This window comes from Delphinapterus leucas, chromosome 12 (genome assembly GCF_059928025.1).
Source record: "Delphinapterus leucas isolate spDelLeu-1000000601 "Yukka" chromosome 12, BTC_Dleu_Yukka2, whole genome shotgun sequence".
Lineage (NCBI taxonomy): Eukaryota > Metazoa > Chordata > Mammalia > Artiodactyla > Monodontidae > Delphinapterus > Delphinapterus leucas.
Genome location: NC_143140.1, coordinates 71,747,700 through 71,768,804, shown reverse-complemented (window position 1 = coordinate 71,768,804; position 21,105 = coordinate 71,747,700). Strand labels below are relative to the sequence as shown.

Sequence of the window (21,105 nt, the reverse complement as noted above, 5' to 3'; positions counted from 1 at the left end):
TCATGTACATGTGCTATGTTTGTAAACATGCAGTGTCATCTTTTATTTTAACAGTCCAGATGGTACAGCTTTGACTTAATTAGTACGTTGAGTCCTGTTACAAGAGAATCAAGTTCAGCAAAACAATAGTGCTGTTGGTCAAAGATTCCCATTGTGCAGAGGAGGCTCTGTCTTGTCTTCCTGTGGTTCACTGTGTTGCTTTGAAAATGCTACAAAGTTCACATCCTGATTTAAACAATAAATTCTGTCCCATAGATTGAACTTCATATATGCCCCACCCGTCCCTCAAGTTATTTGAAAACTTCTATACTGTAGCTGTTACAGTCTTCTCACTGTTCACTCCTGCTTTTTCTTTTATTTTTCATTTTTTCCTATAAAGAGAAGGACATGCTAATACGTACCTTTCAAAAAGAAAAGAGGAAGTAAGTAGGAAGGGAAGAAGAGTGTAAAGGTAGGATTTTTAAAAATGAGTTCAGTGAAAAGAATTGGAGAAAGTGACACAAGGCATTCTTTCTAGATGTTTCTGACCAAAGATAGCCAGCATTTATTAATTAAATGTTAAAATAGTCTTGTTATTTAATATGGATTTGGGAGAAGTGGCATTTAAAGATAATAGTACATCTTCAGCATTTTAAATTAATGGCTCCTTGGTGTGTTTTATAATTTTAAAGAATTTATATCTGTTTGAAATACAGAGAATGCTGTTATATTGAATTCAAACATAATGTATGGAAGTGTTTTAAGTGTCTATTTTATAATCTATTCATTATTCAGGGGCCAATTAATATGTAGATTATCTGAGCCTTTGGCCGTCTCTTTCCTTACTACTTTGAGGACATTAATCTTTGCTTTTAGGCTCTGAAAAATGGGAGAGAAATAAAAAGGCAGCACTTAACAATTTTTACTGCTTATTAGCAGCAGTAATTAAAGTTTCTTGGGAAGTGACACGTGCTATAAGCTAAAAGAAAGTTTTACTTTAGCTCTGAGTTTCATTTCTCCATATTATTCTTATCTCCTACTTACAGAGTCAAGTTAATTTTATTTAAAGTACTTAATAAAAGTATTTTACAGGGAAGGATGTAGCAGTAGAGACTCTTTTATTCTCTAACCCTTAAGAGATATTCAGAGTAATAATTCATAGTATTATGATCTTTGTCAGGCCAGAAAAGAACATTAAATATAAAAATCTAGAACTCAGAGGCAAACTAAATTGACTCGTGACTGGCAGGAAATGCAGGGAAATAGTTGACTTAATAACAGTGATATTCTTGTAACTTTTTGGAAATAATATCCAAATTTGTGAATTCCAGCTCTAGTGTTTAAATGATATGGCATAATTCTTTCTTTTGTTATTTCTAGTATGGCAGGAGGCTCTAGGAAAGAAAGTTTTAAATGGTTAATTGACATTTTAAACTTGAGTTTAGGCCTCTAAATTTGATAAAGTTGGCAGTCTTAAATATTTATAGCCTGGTACCTAGAAACATTTTTTTCTTTTACGCTGGCAAACTATAATCTCACTGTAAACTTTCAATTAGTACAATGCCCTGCTTTCAGTGAGGGTCTGAGTTTCTTAACCTTCATTTAATTCTTACCTGACATCTTACCAGTCTACAGAACACAGCCTATGGCCACATTCCCAAATGATCCTTTGCAAGGTTTATTTAAATAAGGATTATAAGTAAGTAAATAAGGTCCATTCAGATTAGAAGAGACTCACATAGGAGAAAAAGAACACTACAGTTCTGATATGAATTTAACATACCTTACAGTTTCAGAAACACTTAATGGAATAATTTTTAAAAGCCAAATTTTGATAAGTAGATATTGCTCAATAAAGTTTGTCTGTGAAGGACACCAAACTGCTCTGTAGCACTTAGAGACAGCCATCACCCAGGGCAGTGACCTCACATGCAAACTGAGATGGTTAATTATTAGGCTCCCAGAATTGTTATGAAACTGAGTTTCTGATATCTCATTTCCAGCAACCTGATTACTTTTGTTGAACTGCTTATTCTGGTAGAATGTGTTTCCACCAGGAAATTCTAGACTGACGGGAAGTGCAGTGCACTGGTCTCTGCCGTGACTTATCTCTGACCTTGAGTGCCGTAGAATGTTGGACTCACTCAGGGTAGGACAAGGGAGTTCATTTGATCACTGATTATGCCCAGCCAACTCAGTTGGTTTGGTGGAGCCCCCTTCCAGGTGCCTGTGTTATCCTCTAGGAATACCAAGATGTCAAAAAACAAGTCCAGTCTTAAGTAGACCACAGCTTAATCATTATAAATTGATGGTTGTAATATAGCTGACTTTGATAATTTTCATATGTACCCGTGAACAAAACTGTGGGCAGAGAACTGTGGGCTAACTCAGCCCAGTGTGTTTGGGCAAGTTTTCACAAAAGAGGGTATGTTTGTATGATGAGTTTTGAATGAAACCGTGAATTGGCAGAAGTGGACAAGGGCATTGCAAGAAGAAGGTCATGAGCAGCAGGAATTCAGTGCAGTGAGAGTGTAGGGTAGACACGTATGGGGGAGTGATGGGGAGCTGAAGAGTGTGGCTGAAACCTGACTGGGAAGATCTTTGTTTCCTAGACCAAGGATCTGAACTTAACTGGGAGCTAACAAGAAGTACCATGATAAGATGGGGGCGCCAAAGAGGTAGCTGGGGAAGATCGTTCAGGCAACAATGTGAAGGACTGATGGGATCAAGAGAGAGTGAACAAACACATGAAAGAATGCTCAACATCATTAATCATTAGAGAAATGCAAATCAAAACTACAATGAGATATCATCTCACACCAGTCAGAATGGCCATCATCAAAAAATCTAGAAACAATAAATGCTGGAGAGGATGTGGAGAAAAGGGAACACTCTTGCACTGCCGGTGGGATTGTGAATTGGTACAGCCACTATGGAGAACAGTATGGAGGTTCCTTAAAAAACTACAAATAGAACTACCATACGACCTAGCAATCCCACTACTGGGCATATACCCTGAGAAAACCATAATTCAAAAAGAGTCATGTACCAAAATGTTCATTGCAGCTCTATTTACAATAGCCCGGAGATGGAAACAACCTAAGTGTCCATCATCAGATGAATGGATAAAGAAGATGTGGCACATATATACAATGGAATATTACTCAGCCATAAAAAGAAACGAAATTGCGCTATTTGTAATGAGGTGGATAGACCTAGAGTCTGTCACACAGAGTGAAGTAAGTCAGAAAGACACATACCGTATGCTAACACATATATATGGAATTTAAGGGGAAAAAATGTCCTGAAGAACCTAGGGGTAAGACAGGAATAAAGACACAGACCTACTAGAGAATGGACTTGAGGACACAGGGAGGGGGAAGGGTAAGCTGGGACGAAGTGAGAGAGTGGCATGGACATATATACACTACCAAACGTAAAATAGATAGCTAGTGGGAAGCAGCCGCATAGCACAGGGAGATCAGCTCAGTGCTTTGTGACCACCTAGAGGGGTGGGATAGGGAGGGTGGGAGGGAGATGAAAGAGGGAGGAGATACGGGGTTATGTGTATATGTATAGCTGGTTCACTTTGTTATAAAGGAGAAACTAACACACCATTGTAAAGCAATTATACTCCAATAAAGATGTAAAAAAAAAAAAAGAGAGAGTGAGATGATGAGCACCTGAACGAAGTGACACAGGAATAGCAAGTAGACAGGGCTGGTTTCAGACAGACAGGATAGTAAGATTTAAGCCAAGTAGAAAATGTAGATATTTGAGCACAATAGAATATTCAGTAAAGTACGAAGATGTATAAAATCAAGTACCTAAATATATGATACAAATGTGCCATGAGTGTTTAGGAATGGGTTTCCTAAAGGCTTTGGGTGATTTGGATAGGTAGAAGAAAGTGAGCAGAGCTTGCCAGTCAGTCTCTTTACTTTTTTCTCTGTTTTTAAATATGGGGATGCTAATTTGGAGCAGAGAAAGTGTTACTTTGGCATCTTGTGCTCAGGACCCAGAGACTTACAGGCATTTATGGTTCTTCATCTGGGTGTTGAAACGCTTAAAGTCAAAGCTCTTTCTTCTGCTGCACATCACAGTCACAGACCGAGCTTCTGATCACTAGTCTGAGGTTGGGCCTGGTCATCTGTGTTAAAGCTCTTCCAGGAATTGCCTTGTCCTACTAGTAGCAGGATCCACTGGATTAAAGCTGTTGCAGGCTCATAGCAACAATTAGTTATATGACTGAAGTATGCAATAGGAAATTGATTTGCTGGTACAGAAACTTATGCAAATTATTTAGAGAATGAATAGAACATGATTTTCTTTTTGGGGGGTCATTATTGTGACTTCCCTTTATTGTACTGGAAATATATGAAAAGGCTACTTAATATATCTGTTACAAATTTTATAAATATGACTATGTACATATACACAGAATATATATTAGATCAATATTATGAGTTAAAGCATCTAATAAGTTTTCCTTGCTTGTTTTTTCTTAGTGTGCTTTGGGTTTGGAATAAGCATGAATCTATCATGCTTTCTCCTTTAATCTTGCCTTAGAATGTTAAAATCTGATTCTCAGCAGTTATTTCTGCTATTAAAATTGTAAGTTAAGAAAATAGTAGTTATTCTTAAAGCCATGTTTTTCATAACCATAAACATAACAGACAACATCTTGAGTGTATTGTTAATAATTTCCTGAGTATGACTCATTCTTATGTGAGAAATCTAAACTTTTATCCATCTATTATGTTTATGTTTTATAACTGTAACTTTAGAGTTGTAGGGGAAATGTTAGTTCAGGTTTATTAAATAGTACATAACCCTGTCCAGAATCTCACTAGTGTAGGGACAGGAAATTACTGTAAATGGATTTATCTCTATAATTGCAGTAAAGAATTCATTTGTTATAAATGGATTGAATTTAGAGATTATGCAAATAAGCCAAGGAGACCTGTCAAACAGGAGATGGTATGCTAGAACTTGCAGAGGTGTGGTGTTAATACTGTCACCAAAACAGTGTCCAACTTAAATTGAAAGGTCATTATCCTTCACACTAAATTATAAATTTAAACTCATTACTAGATATTTGAAATTTAAGGATCTCAAGTTCAGTCTTTAGCAGCAGCACATACAAAATATGAGCTGACTCCTAGTAGAAGGGGCTGAACTCCTGTAGGCATGTTTTTTAGCTGGTCTGTTGCTGTTAAGCCAAATCCTTGATCCCGTTCTAGTTCCTCCCCTGCGTGTCTCAGCTCCCAGGGCCAGGCCTCCCTGGCTACCCAGATGCACCTTTCTCTCTTCCTTCCCTTTTGGAGAGGCTGCCATACATTGCCTTATACTCTTTTCAGAAGTTTATTCTGTCAGTTCCTTTACTCCTCTAACTAGACTTGCCACTCATGCCTTATGTTGAGAATTATCAGATGTAATATAGTCACAAAAAAATTTAAGGAAAGTATTAATGTTACAGTAGGAGTGTTACTTATCCTAACTCTTAAAAAAATGGGTTCCTTTTGTGGAAGTTTTATGCAGTTCTGTAGAACTAATCTATAGAAAGTATGTATCATGCCTACTGTTACAATATGACAGGCATCTCATTAACTTTGTTTTATATATGAAAAAGTAAAGTGTCAAATTTTTTGAGCAGTTTAGTGAAAATGAATTCAATCTTTTACTTAGTCTTTGGGTTCTCATGAAATAGTTCCTTTTAACCTCAAAGGTTCAGATTTGAATAATTTCATCAGATCATTTCACACTTTGCCTTTGAATATTGTCTTGAATTGTATTTTTATAAGATCAGTTTTCTTCTCAAATCTTTAATCACTCAAAGTTAAAATGTACTTTTTATAAAAGAAATCAGATTATTAGGCGTATACAGAAAACTTGACTTTTTAAAATATAATTCTGGAACTTTTATTTAAAAAATTAATTTTCATGCTTGCCTTAGTGTGAATGAGGAACTCTGTCCACCGGTTTTTGAAGTGTTTTTAATTTTGGTTATTTCAGGGTACCTGCTTGGCATTTTTAATACAAATTCTGTATTTCCTCCCATTTGTCTGTAGGATACTGCTATTGTTCATCCAGTTCCCATTCGTATGACTCCAAGCAAAATCCACATGCAGGAAATGGAACTTAAAAGGACTGGCAGTGGTAAGGAAGCTGTTGCTGGGTTGTGTCTTAGTTTAGGAGGTTATATTTTAGATTAGCATCAAACCAAAATACACAGGTAATCATTCTGAGTTCAGGTTTCTTTTGTTAATTGCTTATTTTTTTAACATAGTACTTTTTCTGCAATTATATTTGTACTGTGTGTGTGTGCTTGTATATTTTTTAAAATTTATATTACAGTTTTAAAAGCAAATTACTGAATTTAATTTATAAAGTTTTTAAATAAGGACGTTTGGAAAACGTGACTTTTCTGATACCCTGTGGGTTTTTATGATCATTCTTGTGAATTTACATTTAAAGCATGTTCAAATTTTAACCGAAGAGGTATATGTTAAAGTGAATCTTGACTTTGAAATAGTATATTTTGCTTTAACTCTTGAAGTTTCTCCTCATTTTAGATTAAATGTTTTAGTTAGGGTCTCTCACAGATAGATTTGTTTTCTATGTAAGTCAACAACATAAATTACTTATTTTACAGTCATTTGTGTGGTGTTTTATTTAACTAATTGCCCTACAGGGATAAAATTAACAAAGTATGAACATGCAGATTGACTTTTTCATTATAAAGTATCTTCTGTTGTGGCAGAAAACAAAATTCTATATAAACAGGTTTATGTTTGTCCTAGTAAATATTATTTTGTCTTACATTTCATGGATTTACTTGCTACTTCTTCGGAGTATTGAAACAAAGTCTTGTACTCTGATGTTTATGAATTTATTAATTCAGATATCTATATCTTGTATTTTTACCTATTAATTCTCTCCTAGATCATACTAATCCCACTAGCCCATTACTTGTGAAAACAGCTGACCTTTCAGAAGAAAATAAGATAAATTCATCAGTGAAATTTGCTTCTGGAAATACTGTAGGTAAGTGAAAGGTAGAATTACATCTTCCATTTGAGGTTTATTAAGTCTGGACTTAGAGTCTGAATAATTCAAATATATAACCATTTAATATTATCTTCACTGGATAATGCAGAGAATAGTCAGTCCTTTTAAACACCCTACCCTCTGTATGAATAAATGGTTGCCCATTGCCACTAAACCTTCTTCAAGGCAGGCCTCCTGTTTGCCATCCCTCTTAACTAGCCAGATTTTGTACATTGTCTCTTTCCCACTAGCTCCTTTCTTTCTGTCTCACAAGAAATTGTGTATATATTCATTCATTCAGCCAATGTTAATGGAATACTATGTGCCAGGCTCTGTTCTAGACACGGGATTCAGCAGTAAACAAAACAAAACAAAAAAATCTTTGCCCTTTTGGAGTTTACATTCTGTAGGGTAGGTAACCGAAAAAAAGGACTCATATCTTAGGAGATAATTAACACCCTGGATAAAAATTAAGTTGTGAAAGGGGAGAGGTAGTGACATTTTAAATAAGGTGATCAAAGAAGGCCTTACAAAAGATGACATTTGAGTTAAAACTTGAAGGAGACGAGGAATTGGGCTGTGTGAATATCTGAAGGAAGGATGTTTAAGGCACAAGGAACAGCCAATATGAAGCCCTGGTTTAGGGAAGATGCCTTATTTACTGGGAACAGCAAGCAAACGCCCGAAATAGAACTAGTTAGTAAATTTGGCAGGTAGAGGTAGCAAGTGGGAGAATAGTAACTGGGGAGCAGTGTAAGACTGACTTGTACTGAGTAAGATGAAAAGCTATTTAGAAGGGTTTTGAATGGAGAAGTGACATAATCTGACCTTCCTTTTTTAGCAGGACTATTCTGGCTGCTGTATTGGGAATAGGCCAGAAGAAGGCAAGAGTTCAAACAGGGAAAGACCATTTTAGGAAACAGTTATAACAATACAGGCAAGAGAAGATGATGGCTTGGCCTAGGGTGGTAGCAGTAGAAGTGCTGAGAAGTGGTCAGATTCTGGTTAGATTTTGGTAGGAAAAGACCACAGGATTTGCTTGAATGTCAAGGGGTGGGGGTGGGCAGTCATGGGTGGTTCAAGGGATCTTAGCAACTGGGAATTGACAGAGTCTGTGGTAGAAGGTTTGTGTGGGGGGTGGGGGAGTCGGAGTTCAGGTTTGGACATGATAAGTTTGAGATGCCTATTAGAACATCCAAATGGAAATTCATTAATTTTAGCATCCTTCTTGTACCAATTAAGTAAACTTCTCAGTGATTTGACAAGAAAAAGGAAAGGGATACATTTTGAAATGAAACTAAACCAAACAACCAGTCCCTTCAATTTATCACTCTTGAAAGGTATGAGTAGTATTTCTTCAAATTATCCCTAGAGTTTCTATTTTAAAACTTCTTTACTGCTTCACAACTCTTAGTCTCTTCTGGGATTCTCTTCTCTTTCAGAAGACTTTGAGGAAATTGAAAATGATATTACCTCAGGTGAAAAATTGGTACCCTCTGGTTAATTTCATAAATTTTATTATTGTCTAAGCACATTTTATTCCCTTGTCAAATTTTTAAAAATTTTACATTAACAGTTTTTAAGTTAGCTTTTTTACTTAAGATATTTCTAATTTATTCTTTAAAAATGAATTTTTTCATTACAAAAATTATTCACACTTGTAGAAATGTAATAAATAAAAATAAGAAAATGAAAATTACTTGCAATCTCACTATTCTGCGAGTGACCGTGATTAGCATTCCTTGTCAACCTTAATCCTCATTCTGTGCATGTTATATTCTTATATGAAATGAAACTGTAATATATGTACTGTTTTCTATCCTCCTTCCATGTAACTTATTTTGAATATTTCTGTTATTAAATAATAACTTTTTTAGATTGTAACTTGTTCACTGTGCATAGTATTGTGTTGTGTAAATAGTCCATGATTTATTTGATTTATATCTAATTTTTTACAGTTAGTAATACTATGATGAAATGTTAACGTGTTAGCCAATCTTTGAATATTTCTGATTTGAAACAATAATTCAGTTATATAAATGATTATTATTAAATAGGATATATCCCATTTATCAGCAGATGGCTACAGTAGTTCAGACTCTTTTACTTCGGATCCAGAACAGATTGGGAACAATGTAGCTCGTCAAAGGTTAGTGTTTCTGTCAATAAAAAGCATAATTAAAATATCTTGTTAACGTTTTAATATTTAAAATTATTTAAAACCAAGTATAAGTTATTTTTCTCTATTCTTCAGTTCTGCACTTCTCTAAAGGCTATTAGGTTACCTACTGATTTATGTAAAAGGGAAATGATTTTGATTCTTTCCAACTTTAATAGGAAAACAAAAGGAACCGTTATGTCTTCATGGTATTCTGTATGAGCTGATAATTTCTTGGCAGTAGTGGTTGAATACAGTCCTTTTTGTAGCTCATCAGTGAGAGTCTATTTAAGTAAGAAATGTGCAGATTTCCTTTCATAGCCTTATGGGCAAGTACCAAAAGAATTCAGTGTTTTAAAATGTCATCTGGAAGCACAGCCCAGTGTTGGACTACCTACCCACCCTGAAGATCTGCATTATATATAACGTCTCAGGCACAAACAAAAAAAGGTGTGGGGTAGGGTGAGGGTAGCAAGGGCTCTGTCTACAAGGGCTTCACCGTCCACTCAGAACTGTGCACAGGACAGAAGCATCTTTCTCCCCCGCTTTTCATGCATTGTAAGAGCCTTTTGCCACACTCCTGGAGGATATATGGAGAGAGTGGTAATATAGAATCTCTGAAGAGCTCACACAGTCAAAAGGCTGCCTTTTCATATATCTTAGAGTTCTCAGCCAGTTTGGATTTTAGTCTACTTTTTATTCCTAATAGTGAGGATCAGATTGCTAAAGTCCATGAGACTCTTTTCAGAATACATAGAAGACTTTGGTGGCCAGTAAGTGAATCTCGAGAGAGGGTTGAGCATGAAGATAAATAATCACCTCTAAAATGAGAGGGCCTGTGGTAACACAGGAATGGGCATCTCACATAGTGGAGCCACATTCTACCTCAGCTTACCAAACTTTAAATAAGTTGAAAGCTAACCATATCTGAAAGTAGAGTTTCTCTTTTTTGAAAATAGCTTTTCAGACTAATATTATCTTTAAATGAATGGAAAAACATTACACTAGGTTAGAAGTCTACCTTGAATTCATGTTAATAACTAACTTTCTTTTTAAATTTTTTGAAATTTTGTTGAATGTATAATTATACTTTATAAAGAAGATTCTTTGCTATATTAAATAACTACTTGTGAGTGCACATAATAAACAGCATTGTTTGTTCATTGTAATACTCGTCTGTCCTCTGGAGAAAATGTCTCACCAGTAAGATCCTTTGCTGCTTAGCTGAGTTTGAATGCTTAAGAAGAAAAAAGAAAAGCTCCAATGTCAGTAGCATGACCAGTTGTAACGGGGCGAATTTTGCAGGTCTCATTCAGGAATGTCGCCTGATAACACTGCACCACCACCTCCCCCTCCAAGGCCTCAGCCCTCTCATTCTAGATCGTCGTCTTTAGATATGAATCGGACCTTTTCAGTCACCACAGGTAGGGGTTAGAGAACCATAATATATATTAAATACATTAAATATATTAAGCTAAAGATACACAATATTTTCTCTTATTTTTTGATATTTATAATGAAGAAAAATTTTGAATTGAAAAAGTATCAAATGAGAGGGAATTTTTTTTTCTTAATGACTACCTAAATTGAGTTCAAATGATAACGATGGGAACCTGAGAGATGCCACAAGAGATTTTAAAAGAACGATGTGGAGGTATCAAGGAGGTAAAGCTAATAGGTCTTAAATTACATGACAAAAGAGAAAGAAGAGTCATAACTTACTCAAAGGTTTCAGTTTTTATATGACCGGTCGTATTGTTATCACGCTGGTGGAAATAGAAAAGTTAGGACGGAGGGTGATGATGTTCTCTTTTTGATATTATGCGTTTGGAATGATGAGAAAAAAGAGAAATAATCAACAGGCCAATTGGACTTGTGGATTAGGGAAGATTGATGTATTATTTGAGAATCATTTACATAGAATTAATAGACCGAAGTGTTAAATGAGAGAAAATTTGGAAGTCTTCATATTTGATAGCTAAAGAGCAATCAGAAATATGGGAAGAAAACCAAGAATGTATAGTGTTATGGAAATAGGGAGGAGCAAGACAAGAGTGCCTCATGCAGCAGAGCAAGAGAGATGAGGTCTGAGAAGAGGCCATGAGGTCTGACCACATCTAGACAGCTTTACAAGTTATATGTGGCTTACAGTACCATATGTTGGTATTGGAAATCTTTTATCATTTGATCGCATTCATTCAGCCTGTCTGTTCTATCAGCAAAGTAATTATATATTTACAAAAAGAAGACTTGTGTGTTCATACAGGACAGCAACAGGCTGGAGTTGTTGCCCAACCTCCTGCAGTGCCTCCAAGACCACAGCCCTCACAGGTAATTCTCCTAGGTATTCACTACTAAGCATCAGTTATTATAGTCCCCTTAGTCAACTTGTCTGTTAGGTCTTTGATTCTATTCTAGAATTATTCTGAAGATCAGGAATTACATAATTGTCATTCTTAATGTGCATTTATTAATAATGCAGGGAAGGGGACTTCCCTGGTGACGCAGTGGTTAAGAATCCACCTGCCAATGCAGGGGACACAGGTTCAAGCCCCGGTCCAGGAAGATCCCACATGCCGCGGAGCAACTAAGCCCGTGCGCCACAACTACTGAAGCCCGTGCGCCTAGAGCCCGTGCTCCGCAACACGAGAAGCCACCGCAATAAGGAGCCCGCGCACCACAATGAAGAGTAGCCCCTGCTCGCTGCAACTAGAGAAAGCCCGAGCGTAGCAACAAAGACACAACGCAGCCAAAAATAAATAAATACATTTATTAAAAAAATAATAATAATTCAGGGAAGCTAGGTCTTATTTTAGAAGATAAGGATTCCAATAATGATTTATTTTTTGAAAGAAGCTCAGAAGTGAACCAAATGATAATGTCTTGACAAAGGAGGGTTTAGAGGAAAGAGCAATGGACTGGGAGATATGAGGTGTCCATGTTATGTCCTGGATCTAACAGTGACTCAGAGTAACCTCCCTGCATCTCCCTGGATTTGTTACTGCATCAGTGAAGGAAGTGTTAGATGACTTCTGCAACCCCCCTGCCAGGTCGAAGTTGTTTGCATCTGCATAAAACTGTTATGTTCCAAGATAGATTCTGGAATATAGCTTAGTTCTATGTGACTGACTGGCTACCTTTTACATGAATGAGTTCGGTTGATTTTTCTGAGTTAGATTCTTATAATGAAGTTGCTTATTTGCAGTTAAAAAGATGGTTTCCTAATCATCAAAGACACTGAAATTTGAATATTCCAGTATTTATTTTATCTAAAGTGCCAACAAAAATGCTTTTACTGTGTTAAGCTGTGAAACCCAGTGAGTTGGTCTCTTGACTCAAGAACCAGTCTAGTGCAAAAGACAGAACTGTAAACAACAATTATAATAAAAGTGCTGCAGTAGACATATTTATAAAATACTTCGGCACAGCTTTTCTAGCTGGTAAAGTCAGGGATCACGTTGAAAAGGTCTAAGTAAAATGAAGTAAGTTAGACTTAAGCAGAGACTTGAAAGATAAAATGGTATTTCTTGGGGAGAGGGCATTACAACCAGAAGGAATGGCATAGAGGTGTAAGGTGAGTCTGGCATATTCTTCAAGGAAAAACCATTGAGTTCAGTACAGCTAGAGTCATGGGAAGGGAAATTAAAGAGGTGGAAAAGGGGCAGAGCATCTCCTATGTCATACTAAGAAGGTGGAATTTTTCTTATAGGATATAGAGAATTTTTAAAGGGACTTTATAAAAAGACTTCAGATTTATTCCTGTAGCATCCTGTACTTAACTTCCCTTGTCATAAAACTCCTCACACGGTATTTTAAACCCTTGTTTATTTATCTCTTGTCCTGCACTAGGCTTTATTAGGGGATGGGCCTTACTTGTTTATTCACTATTATATCCATAGTGCTTGGCCAAAAGTAGATACTCAATAAATTTATTTTTCGATTGAAGACGTTAGAAGATTTGATCTGGCAAAGGAGTGGAGGACAAATTGAAGAAACGTGCACTGGAGTGTCAGAGAGTAGCTAGAGCACGGGTTTTCACACTTTAAAAATAACAATCTTTGGGCTTCCCTGGTGGCACAGTGGTTGAGAGTCCGCCTGCCGATGCAGGGGATGCAGGTTCGTGCCCCGGTCCGGGAAGATCCCACATGCCGTGGAGCGGCTGGGCCTGTGAGCCATGGCCGCTGAGCCTGCGCGTCCGGAGCCTGTGCTCCGCAACGGGAGAGGCCACAACAGTGAGAGGCCCACGTACCGCAAAAAAAAAAAAATTTTTTTTTAATTTCTTTAGAAACAAATGAAACATTTAAAAAAAATAGCTTTTTTAAAGAATGAACAATTATGCAGTAGCCCAATTAAGAAAAAAATAGATGCATGGGGAGAATCAGATTAGGGCCAGAACTTCCCCTCTCCTGTGATGCCCTTTCTTTGCAATAAGAGTTTTGTAGAAGTATCTTTTTTATTGGAGGTTTGTCATCTTAATTTTTTTAGTGTCTTAGCATTTCACTTAAGGTTTTTTAGAGCTAAATGTTACTGTACCTCACCTCCCTGAATTTTCAGCTAGTAAAAAGAGCATCCTTATAATAAATTTTCAGAGAAAAAGAAGGCTACTCTCTGACACTGATAACACCAATAAAATGTCTGTTCCTCTATATCCTAAACCCTCATATAGGCTGCTGGTCCCGTCGTGCATCGCCCGGTGGATGCCGATGGCCTAATAACTCACACTAGTACCTCACCTCAGCAGATACCAGAACAACCAAATTTTGCAGATTTCAGCCAATTTGAAGTATTTGCTGCATCAAATGTAAATGAAGAACAAGATGATGAAGCCGAGAAACATCCAGAGGTCTTGCCGGTCAGTTTTCAAGGGCTTATCTAATTTTCTGCTGGGAATCTTCTCATATCATGCTCAGAGGAACCCCTAAAAGAGCAAATAATAGAAGGGACATCAGCGAGTAAAATATCTGCTGCTGCTTCTTTTAGAGGATTTATATTCCCTAGGTCAGTGCTTCTCAATTTCTTATTGGCCTCAGATACCTGCTGGTTGCATAAAATGCTTAATGAGAATCAAAATCTGGGTGAGGGGTAGCTGTCACATGAAAAGACACAAACACAACCATCTGGTCTTGGCTAAAACACTGTTCTGGGAGTTGTACCTTAATGCTAAACATCTCGTGTGATTTGGTGAACATTTCTGTATAATAAGAGGCTATGGTTACCATAGCTACACTCAGTTTGTATGAGACTAAGTCACTTTATGGGGGCTTGCATCTTACTGCTAAGCATTTGATTGTGTGATTTGGTGGAGATTGTATGAGAGGAAGTCACGTTAGTTAGACTTAACAGACTACAGGGTGTCGAAATTTAATCTTTGCAGACAGTGTTCTGGGAGACTCTTTAGTTCTAGCAGCAAGAACTTCTCTAGGGATCCCTGTCTTCGCTAAGTGTAAATGTGGAGTTGGAGGGAACAGGGGAATTCTGAAGTCCATTCTGATTGTTTCAGTTTATACTGATCTTCTGTTAACACATCCAAAAATCTGATTGTTTGACTGGCGTAATTTAGACAAAGTGTTCTTATAGGTCTGATCCATGGAAAGTTTTCTACTAGCCACTTCTTCAATCCTGCAACTTTCTGCCTGGCCTGGGGCTACTAGGGAAATGGGCTGCACCTCCAGGAAGGCAGGGTGGGCCTAAGGGGAGTGCAGGTGTGTACAGGGTACTGGTACTTACTTGCCTGGAATGGACGCTTCCCCTCCCCCAACCAAAGAACTTCCCAGACAGTGCTGCACCCTCAGCCGCCCCCCCACCCCCTCAGAGATTTATTACCTCCCCTCTCTGCCCTTTAGTAGTAGAGAATGATCATTTTATAAGGTATTCTCAAATTCCCTCTCATCTTCATTTCACGTTTCTTATTGTCAGAATGAATATTTTATAAACATTTAACTCTCTGATTTGTTACATGTATATTTATTCATATATGTATATTACTTATATATAATTTGTGATAATAATATATTCATCTCTAGGTTGAAAAAGCTTCTGATCCTGCAAGTTCTCTTCGAGTTGCCAAAACAGATAGTAAGATTGAAGAAAAGACAGCTGCTAGCGCTCCCGCCAATGTGGTATACAGAAGTCTTTTTAAATATTGATCATTTTATGCATATGAAAAGTTATATGAGATAATTTGAAAATCTTAGAAATAAAGTTCGAGATGATCTAACTCATTCCACTGCCTTTAACTGTAATATGCCTAGTCCATCTCAGAACACAGTCCACCTAGAGATAGAAATGATAGCCTATCATTTGTATTAATGCATGCCACAGGTTCTCAAATCTTATGTGGTTATTACAGTCTTTCAAACATATAAAGTAGAACTTCCTTATTTGTCATATTCAGTTTCTCTTATTGCAGTTATGAGTATAATAGGGAAAAATTATCAACCCTTTAAGGTTAATGTTATACTCTGTGCTCTTTTTCTTTAACTGTCTTAGGAATGATTTTTTTTCCCAAAAATTTATTATGAAAAATTTTAAACATACAGAATGGTTGAGAGAATTTTACATTGTACATTAGTAAACCCACACCTTGATTATACCATTAGTATTTACTATACTTTTTCTTCCAGTTTTATTGAGATGTAATTGACACACAACACTGTATAAGTTTAAGGAGTACAGCGTAAAGATGTGACTTACTTACGTCATGAAATGACTGTCACAATATGTTTAGTGAATGTCCTTCATTTCATATAAATACAAAATTAAAGAAATAGAAAATATATATTTTTCCTTGTGTTAATATACTTGCTTTATATCTCTATCCTTCTCTCTAACTATATCAATCCTTCTTATCTGTTGCTTGCATTTCAAAGTAAATTACAGATATCAGGACACTTCCCCTTGAGAAAAAAATTTTGGTAACTTTTTTTTGTCATCATTAAGACATTCCCAGTAGTCATGAAAACAGTGAGTGTTTCTGAAAGTGCTTAAATTCTACTTTCTGGACACTTTAATTTTTACTACATTTAGTAGTTTTGTGATTTTTTTTAATAGTGAATTTTATTTTTGTCAGTTAATGGCAATAAATTAAAAATAGCACTTAACCAAAGAGATGGCATTTGACTCTTGTTTTTATTTATTAACAGGTCAAATCAGGTTATGGTAAATACCAGAATACCATATTTGATTCTGCTGAGGACACATTCACAGTTACCAATAAAATGTCCACTCATTTTCAAAAATTATAATTATTGTGCATCTTAGTGATGGATTTTTAAAGAATTGCCTAGTTTTCCACTTCTTTATAAATTGTTTTATTCATTAAGATAATATATCTTAGGATTTTTGAGTAGGAAAGCCTATGGAGATAATGGATGCATATTTCTGGAGACTCCCTTTTATAGTTATTGAATAAGTATATATCGAGTGTATCATATGTTAAAACTGAATATGATAGCTTTGAGTCACAGAATTCGGGCCTCAAGGAGCTTATTATGTCACCCTATAAAAAAATTTGTCTAGTAAGTACATTTACAATTGTAGTGTCACTAGGAACGTTCTTTCCCATTGCAATTTAAGTCAGTTGTTGCCACAAATATATAAATTGTTTCAAAGTAGGACAGGTGACTCTTAATTTTTGGAGAATGAATGGCTTAACAAAACCATATGATGTTGGCAAAGTGCTAACTAACTGTGAATGTCTTCAAGAAATTATGAATGGAATTCATAATTATCATTATGATGATATAATCATAATCATTATGAATGGAATTCTTGTCTCCTAGAGCAAAGGCACAACACCTCTTGCTCCACCACCTAAACCTGTTCGAAGGAGATTAAAATCAGAAGATGAATTAAGGCCAGAAGTTGATGAACATACACAAAAGACAGGTGTCCTAGCTGCTGTTCTTGCATCACAACCTTCTATTCCTAGGTAATCAAAGCCATTCCTAAACACATGTAACTACTAGAAACAAAAAGCACAGCAATTAAAAATATCAAACTGAAAGGAATTATGGTCAGACTAGTCCTGTAGGTGAGCATAGGCTTTCACTGCTCCTCTTTGAGAGTTTTCTCATTTTTGAGCGGGTAGAATATTCTTCCCACTTTTTTCCCTTCTATTTTTAAGTTCAATTCCCATTCCATTTTTACACTCTATTGCAAATCCTGGAGCAGACTTTAAAAATTATAGTGCACAGGGACTTCTGTGCTGGCGCAGTGGTTAAGAATGCGCCTGCCAACGCGGGAGACACGAGTTCAATCCCTGGTCTGGGAAGATCCCACATGCCGCGGAGCAACTAACCCCGTGCGCCACAACTACTGAGCCTTCGCTCTAGAGCCCGCGAGCCACAACTACTGAAGCCTGCGTACGTAGAGCCCGTGGTCCACAATAGGGGAAGCCACTGCACTGAGAAGCCCATGCACCACAACGAAGTGTAGCCCCCGCTCACTGCAAGCAGAGAAAGCCCAGGCACAGCAACGAAGACCCAACGCAGCCAAAAATAAAATATAATAAAATTTTTTTAAAAAAATCTTAACCTTTAAAAAAAATTACAGTGCACAGTAACACTGATGTTTTAACTATGGTAGTTGTAGACCAGGAATTGGCAGACGAGGGCTCATGGGCCAAAGTCAGCCCATGGCCTGTTTTTGTAAGGCCCGTGAGCTAAGAATGGGCTTTTACATTTTTGTAAAAAAGAGAAGAGAAAAAGAAAAGATACAAAAAAAAGAAGAACATTCAGCACAAATGGTATGGCCTGCAAAGAAAATACTTAACTGTCTGACCATTTACAGAAAAAGTTTGCTGATGCTTGCTCTAGACTGACTTAAACTCAGGTAATTGTACAGAATAATCATTAAAACAACAACTACAATAATTAAGCCTCTGAAGCTTAGATACTTTTGGTGGAGCATTAAAACTGAGCAAGTGAGGTTGAGCTATGCTAACAAGGCAAAGATGCTTCCTCTGCATTCTGGGTTTAGAGATCAGGGAAGAATGGAGAGAATTTAAAGATAAAAAATGAAGGTAATTTTTTTTATCTTCTCAGGTCTGTTGGAAAAGATAAGAAAGCTATTCAGGCGTCAATTAGACGCAATAAGGAAACCAACACAGTTTTGGCCAGATTGAATAGTGAATTGCAGCAACAATTAAAGGTAATGTAGTTTCTGAATCTTTATTTGGGAAGTTCCATGGACTCAGAGCCTCTTAGTGTTGAACTGGAACTTGGAGGAGATCCAGCAATTCTTAACGCTAGTATGAAACTTTACACGTAGCAAGAGAAGTGTAGATCTGAAGTGTTTTATATGCCTTTGAGTCCTTTAATAGTAAAAAGAATTTCCTGTACTCAATTCTGGTATGATTGCCTTATCCTACATGTATATAAGGCATCATATTCCTAAAATGTTTAACTTTCATAATGAGACCCAAGAGCAGAAATGTTGTGACCTCGGATACCTCCAGTATCACATGTGTGGCTCTCTACACTCTAATTCTAAAATGATTTGAGTATTGTTAATTTACTCTTTTATCAAAGACAACTCAGATTCTATTAAAATGACTTAAACAGGTCTAAAGATGAGGGATGGGGGCAATTTAGATCATCTCTAAAGTAGAAAAGACAAGCCTTAAATAGAAATGGTGCTTAGCGCCAGTGTGTACTCCTGTCATCTGTACTTGAGAGGAATGAGTTTGTTTTTCTTACTTACTACTAACCATGATTTCTTTGAATCCCTACAAAAAAAGCTAACAGCCAGAATCATTTATGACTCATCAACATTATTAAGCATTCATGTCTTATAAACCAGTGGTTCTCAAACCTTAATGTATATATGCTTAATTAGGGGTCATGTTAAAATGAAAATTTTGATTTATATCAGGTATGGAGTGGGACCTGAGAATTCTGCAATTTCTAATAAGCTTCCAGGTGCTGAAGATGCTGCTGGACTTTTGGCTCCACTTTGAGTAGCAAGGTTGTAAACCACAAAGATGAGGAAAGAATCCATTGAAATGTAAAATGAATACAGAGTTATTGAGTCCCATAACATTCTTTTCATATTCCTTATCTAGCCTTTATCACATTGTCCATATCTATGGCACATTTGTCTCTCTGTCCTAGTAAAACTGAACTTGTTGAGGGTAAACCATGATCATTTCTGTTTAGGGTGACCATATAATGTTCAAACCAAGGTACATTTTTTTTTTTTTTTTTTTTTCTGGCTGCGTCGGTCTTAGTTGCAGCATGCGGAATCTTTTGTAGCAGCGTGCGGGCACCTCGCTTTGTTGTGGTGCACAGACTTCTCTAGCTGTAGCGTGTGGGCTCCAGAGCACATGGGCTCTGTAGTTGTGGCACGTGGGCTCTCTAGTTGCGGCACACGGGCTTAATTGCCCCGCAGCATGTGGGATCTTAGTTTCCCAACCAGGGATTGAACCGGTGTCCCCTGTACTGCAAGACGGAGTCTTAAGCACTGGACCACCAGGGAAGTCCCCAAACCAAGGTACTTTTGAGAGAAAAGAGAGAGATGTGTTAATAGGCCAGGACATGAGAGATAAACTGAGACTGTCCTAGATAGATTTGTAACTATCTTGTCTCTGTCCCCAAAACCTCGCACATGTTAGGCATTTGATAAATGTATGTTAAAGGAATAATATTCTTGTATAACTCTCTGATCAAAGAATATATTCATAGCTGTTCTATGATTATGAATTTGGTCCACTGTAAAGGAAGAATGTAAAACTCATGACAGGCTTGCTAGTACCATACCTCAAAGATGAAAGTTTTATTAATGCATGTTTTTCTGAAGAACTAAGGAAAATCATAGCAACATGTATATAGGAGCTATTTTAAAAATCACTTTTCTCATTATCTCTGAGGACAGAAAATAGGAAGTATGGTACCAAATAGGAAGAGGTCATCCTGGTTAAAACACTATACTATTAGTATGATAGAGAAAAAGAAAAAAGGAAAATGGATGAATTAGAAGTTGTGGGCTATCTGAAAAGTCTGCTCAAAATCAACAGTAATTAGAAATTCTGATTACAAAATACATTTATTCATTGTGAAACTGAAACTCAAAAGGTGGTTCAGGAGTCGTTATGACCAGATGTAATCACCAGGGGAAAGAATCTGTGTTAACTGATTCATCTACGGTTACTACAGGGGGTAGGCGTCATGCAAAATTCATGCATCAGTAACTATCATTTGCAAATATTGGCTTTTCTGATAATGAAACAAAAAACATTTTATTACCCTGACTTAAGAAATAAAGATTTAATTAAGATCACATTTTAACATTACATACATATAAAGAAACTACATCTCTAAAGTAAAGTATCCTTTTAAAATATGAAGTTGTCCTTCCTCTTCTTAACAAATTTAAATTGTTTTACTGAATGCAGAGCCGCTGTTAGATGTGTCTTCATTTTTATACATGTTGAAACGTAACTTGGCTTTGCATCTTTTTCAGGATGTTCTTGAGGAGAGAATTTCCCTGGAAGTTCAACTGGAACAGCTTCGACCATTCTCTCACCTATAAGCCAATTGCCGTTAACTGTGAACATACCCATTTTTAAGCGGTTTTGGGTTCAAAGCCAATTTGGAGACCCAAACGTTCAGCTCACTGCTTAATTCAACATTAAATTTTATGATTCTGTTTCGCCCTATGTGTTCACCATTGTATTTAAGTACCTTTTATTTTTTAATTGCAACAATAAAAGGGTCAGGATGACTTCGTGGAGGGTATGTTGTGTTTGTTGGCACAGCCCACCCTTGTTGCTCCGTAGCGTTAGGAGTACATAACATTGGTCCATTATACTTATGTGGCCAGAACCGCTCACTGCTTGGATTTACAGAACGGGCTTCTCATTTACACCTCGAGCACAGACTCAGAAATATTTACAAAAGGAGACAAAATTAAATAAACTG

At 36.6% G+C, this 21,105-nt stretch overlaps 1 protein-coding gene across 11 annotated transcripts in view; it reads left to right on the top strand.

Moving 5' to 3' along the window:
* REPS1 (RALBP1 associated Eps domain containing 1) overlaps positions 1 to 20,908 on the top strand; it is a 73,280-nt gene extending 52,372 nt beyond the window's left edge. For 3 of the 11 annotated variants that reach the window (XM_022557829.3, XM_022557792.3, XM_022557842.3), the window contains 10 exons: positions 6,051 to 6,138; positions 6,925 to 7,026; positions 9,106 to 9,178; positions 10,493 to 10,611; positions 11,436 to 11,518; positions 13,854 to 14,039; positions 15,211 to 15,306; positions 16,969 to 17,117; positions 18,232 to 18,337; positions 20,648 to 20,908. In XM_022557829.3, coding sequence (XP_022413537.1) covers positions 6,051 to 6,138; positions 6,925 to 7,026; positions 9,106 to 9,178; positions 10,493 to 10,611; positions 11,436 to 11,518; positions 13,854 to 14,039; positions 15,211 to 15,306; positions 16,969 to 17,117; positions 18,232 to 18,337; positions 20,648 to 20,716 — 1,071 coding nt within the window. In that variant the 3' untranslated portion in view covers positions 20,717 to 20,908. The remainder of the gene's footprint in view (positions 1 to 6,050; positions 6,139 to 6,924; positions 7,027 to 9,105; positions 9,179 to 10,492; positions 10,612 to 11,435; positions 11,519 to 13,853; positions 14,040 to 15,210; positions 15,307 to 16,968; positions 17,118 to 18,231; positions 18,338 to 20,647) is intronic. The other 8 variants (XM_022557824.3, XM_022557862.3, XM_022557820.3 and 5 more) reach the window with 6 other exon arrangements.
* Positions 20,909 to 21,105: the final 197 nt, after the last annotated feature.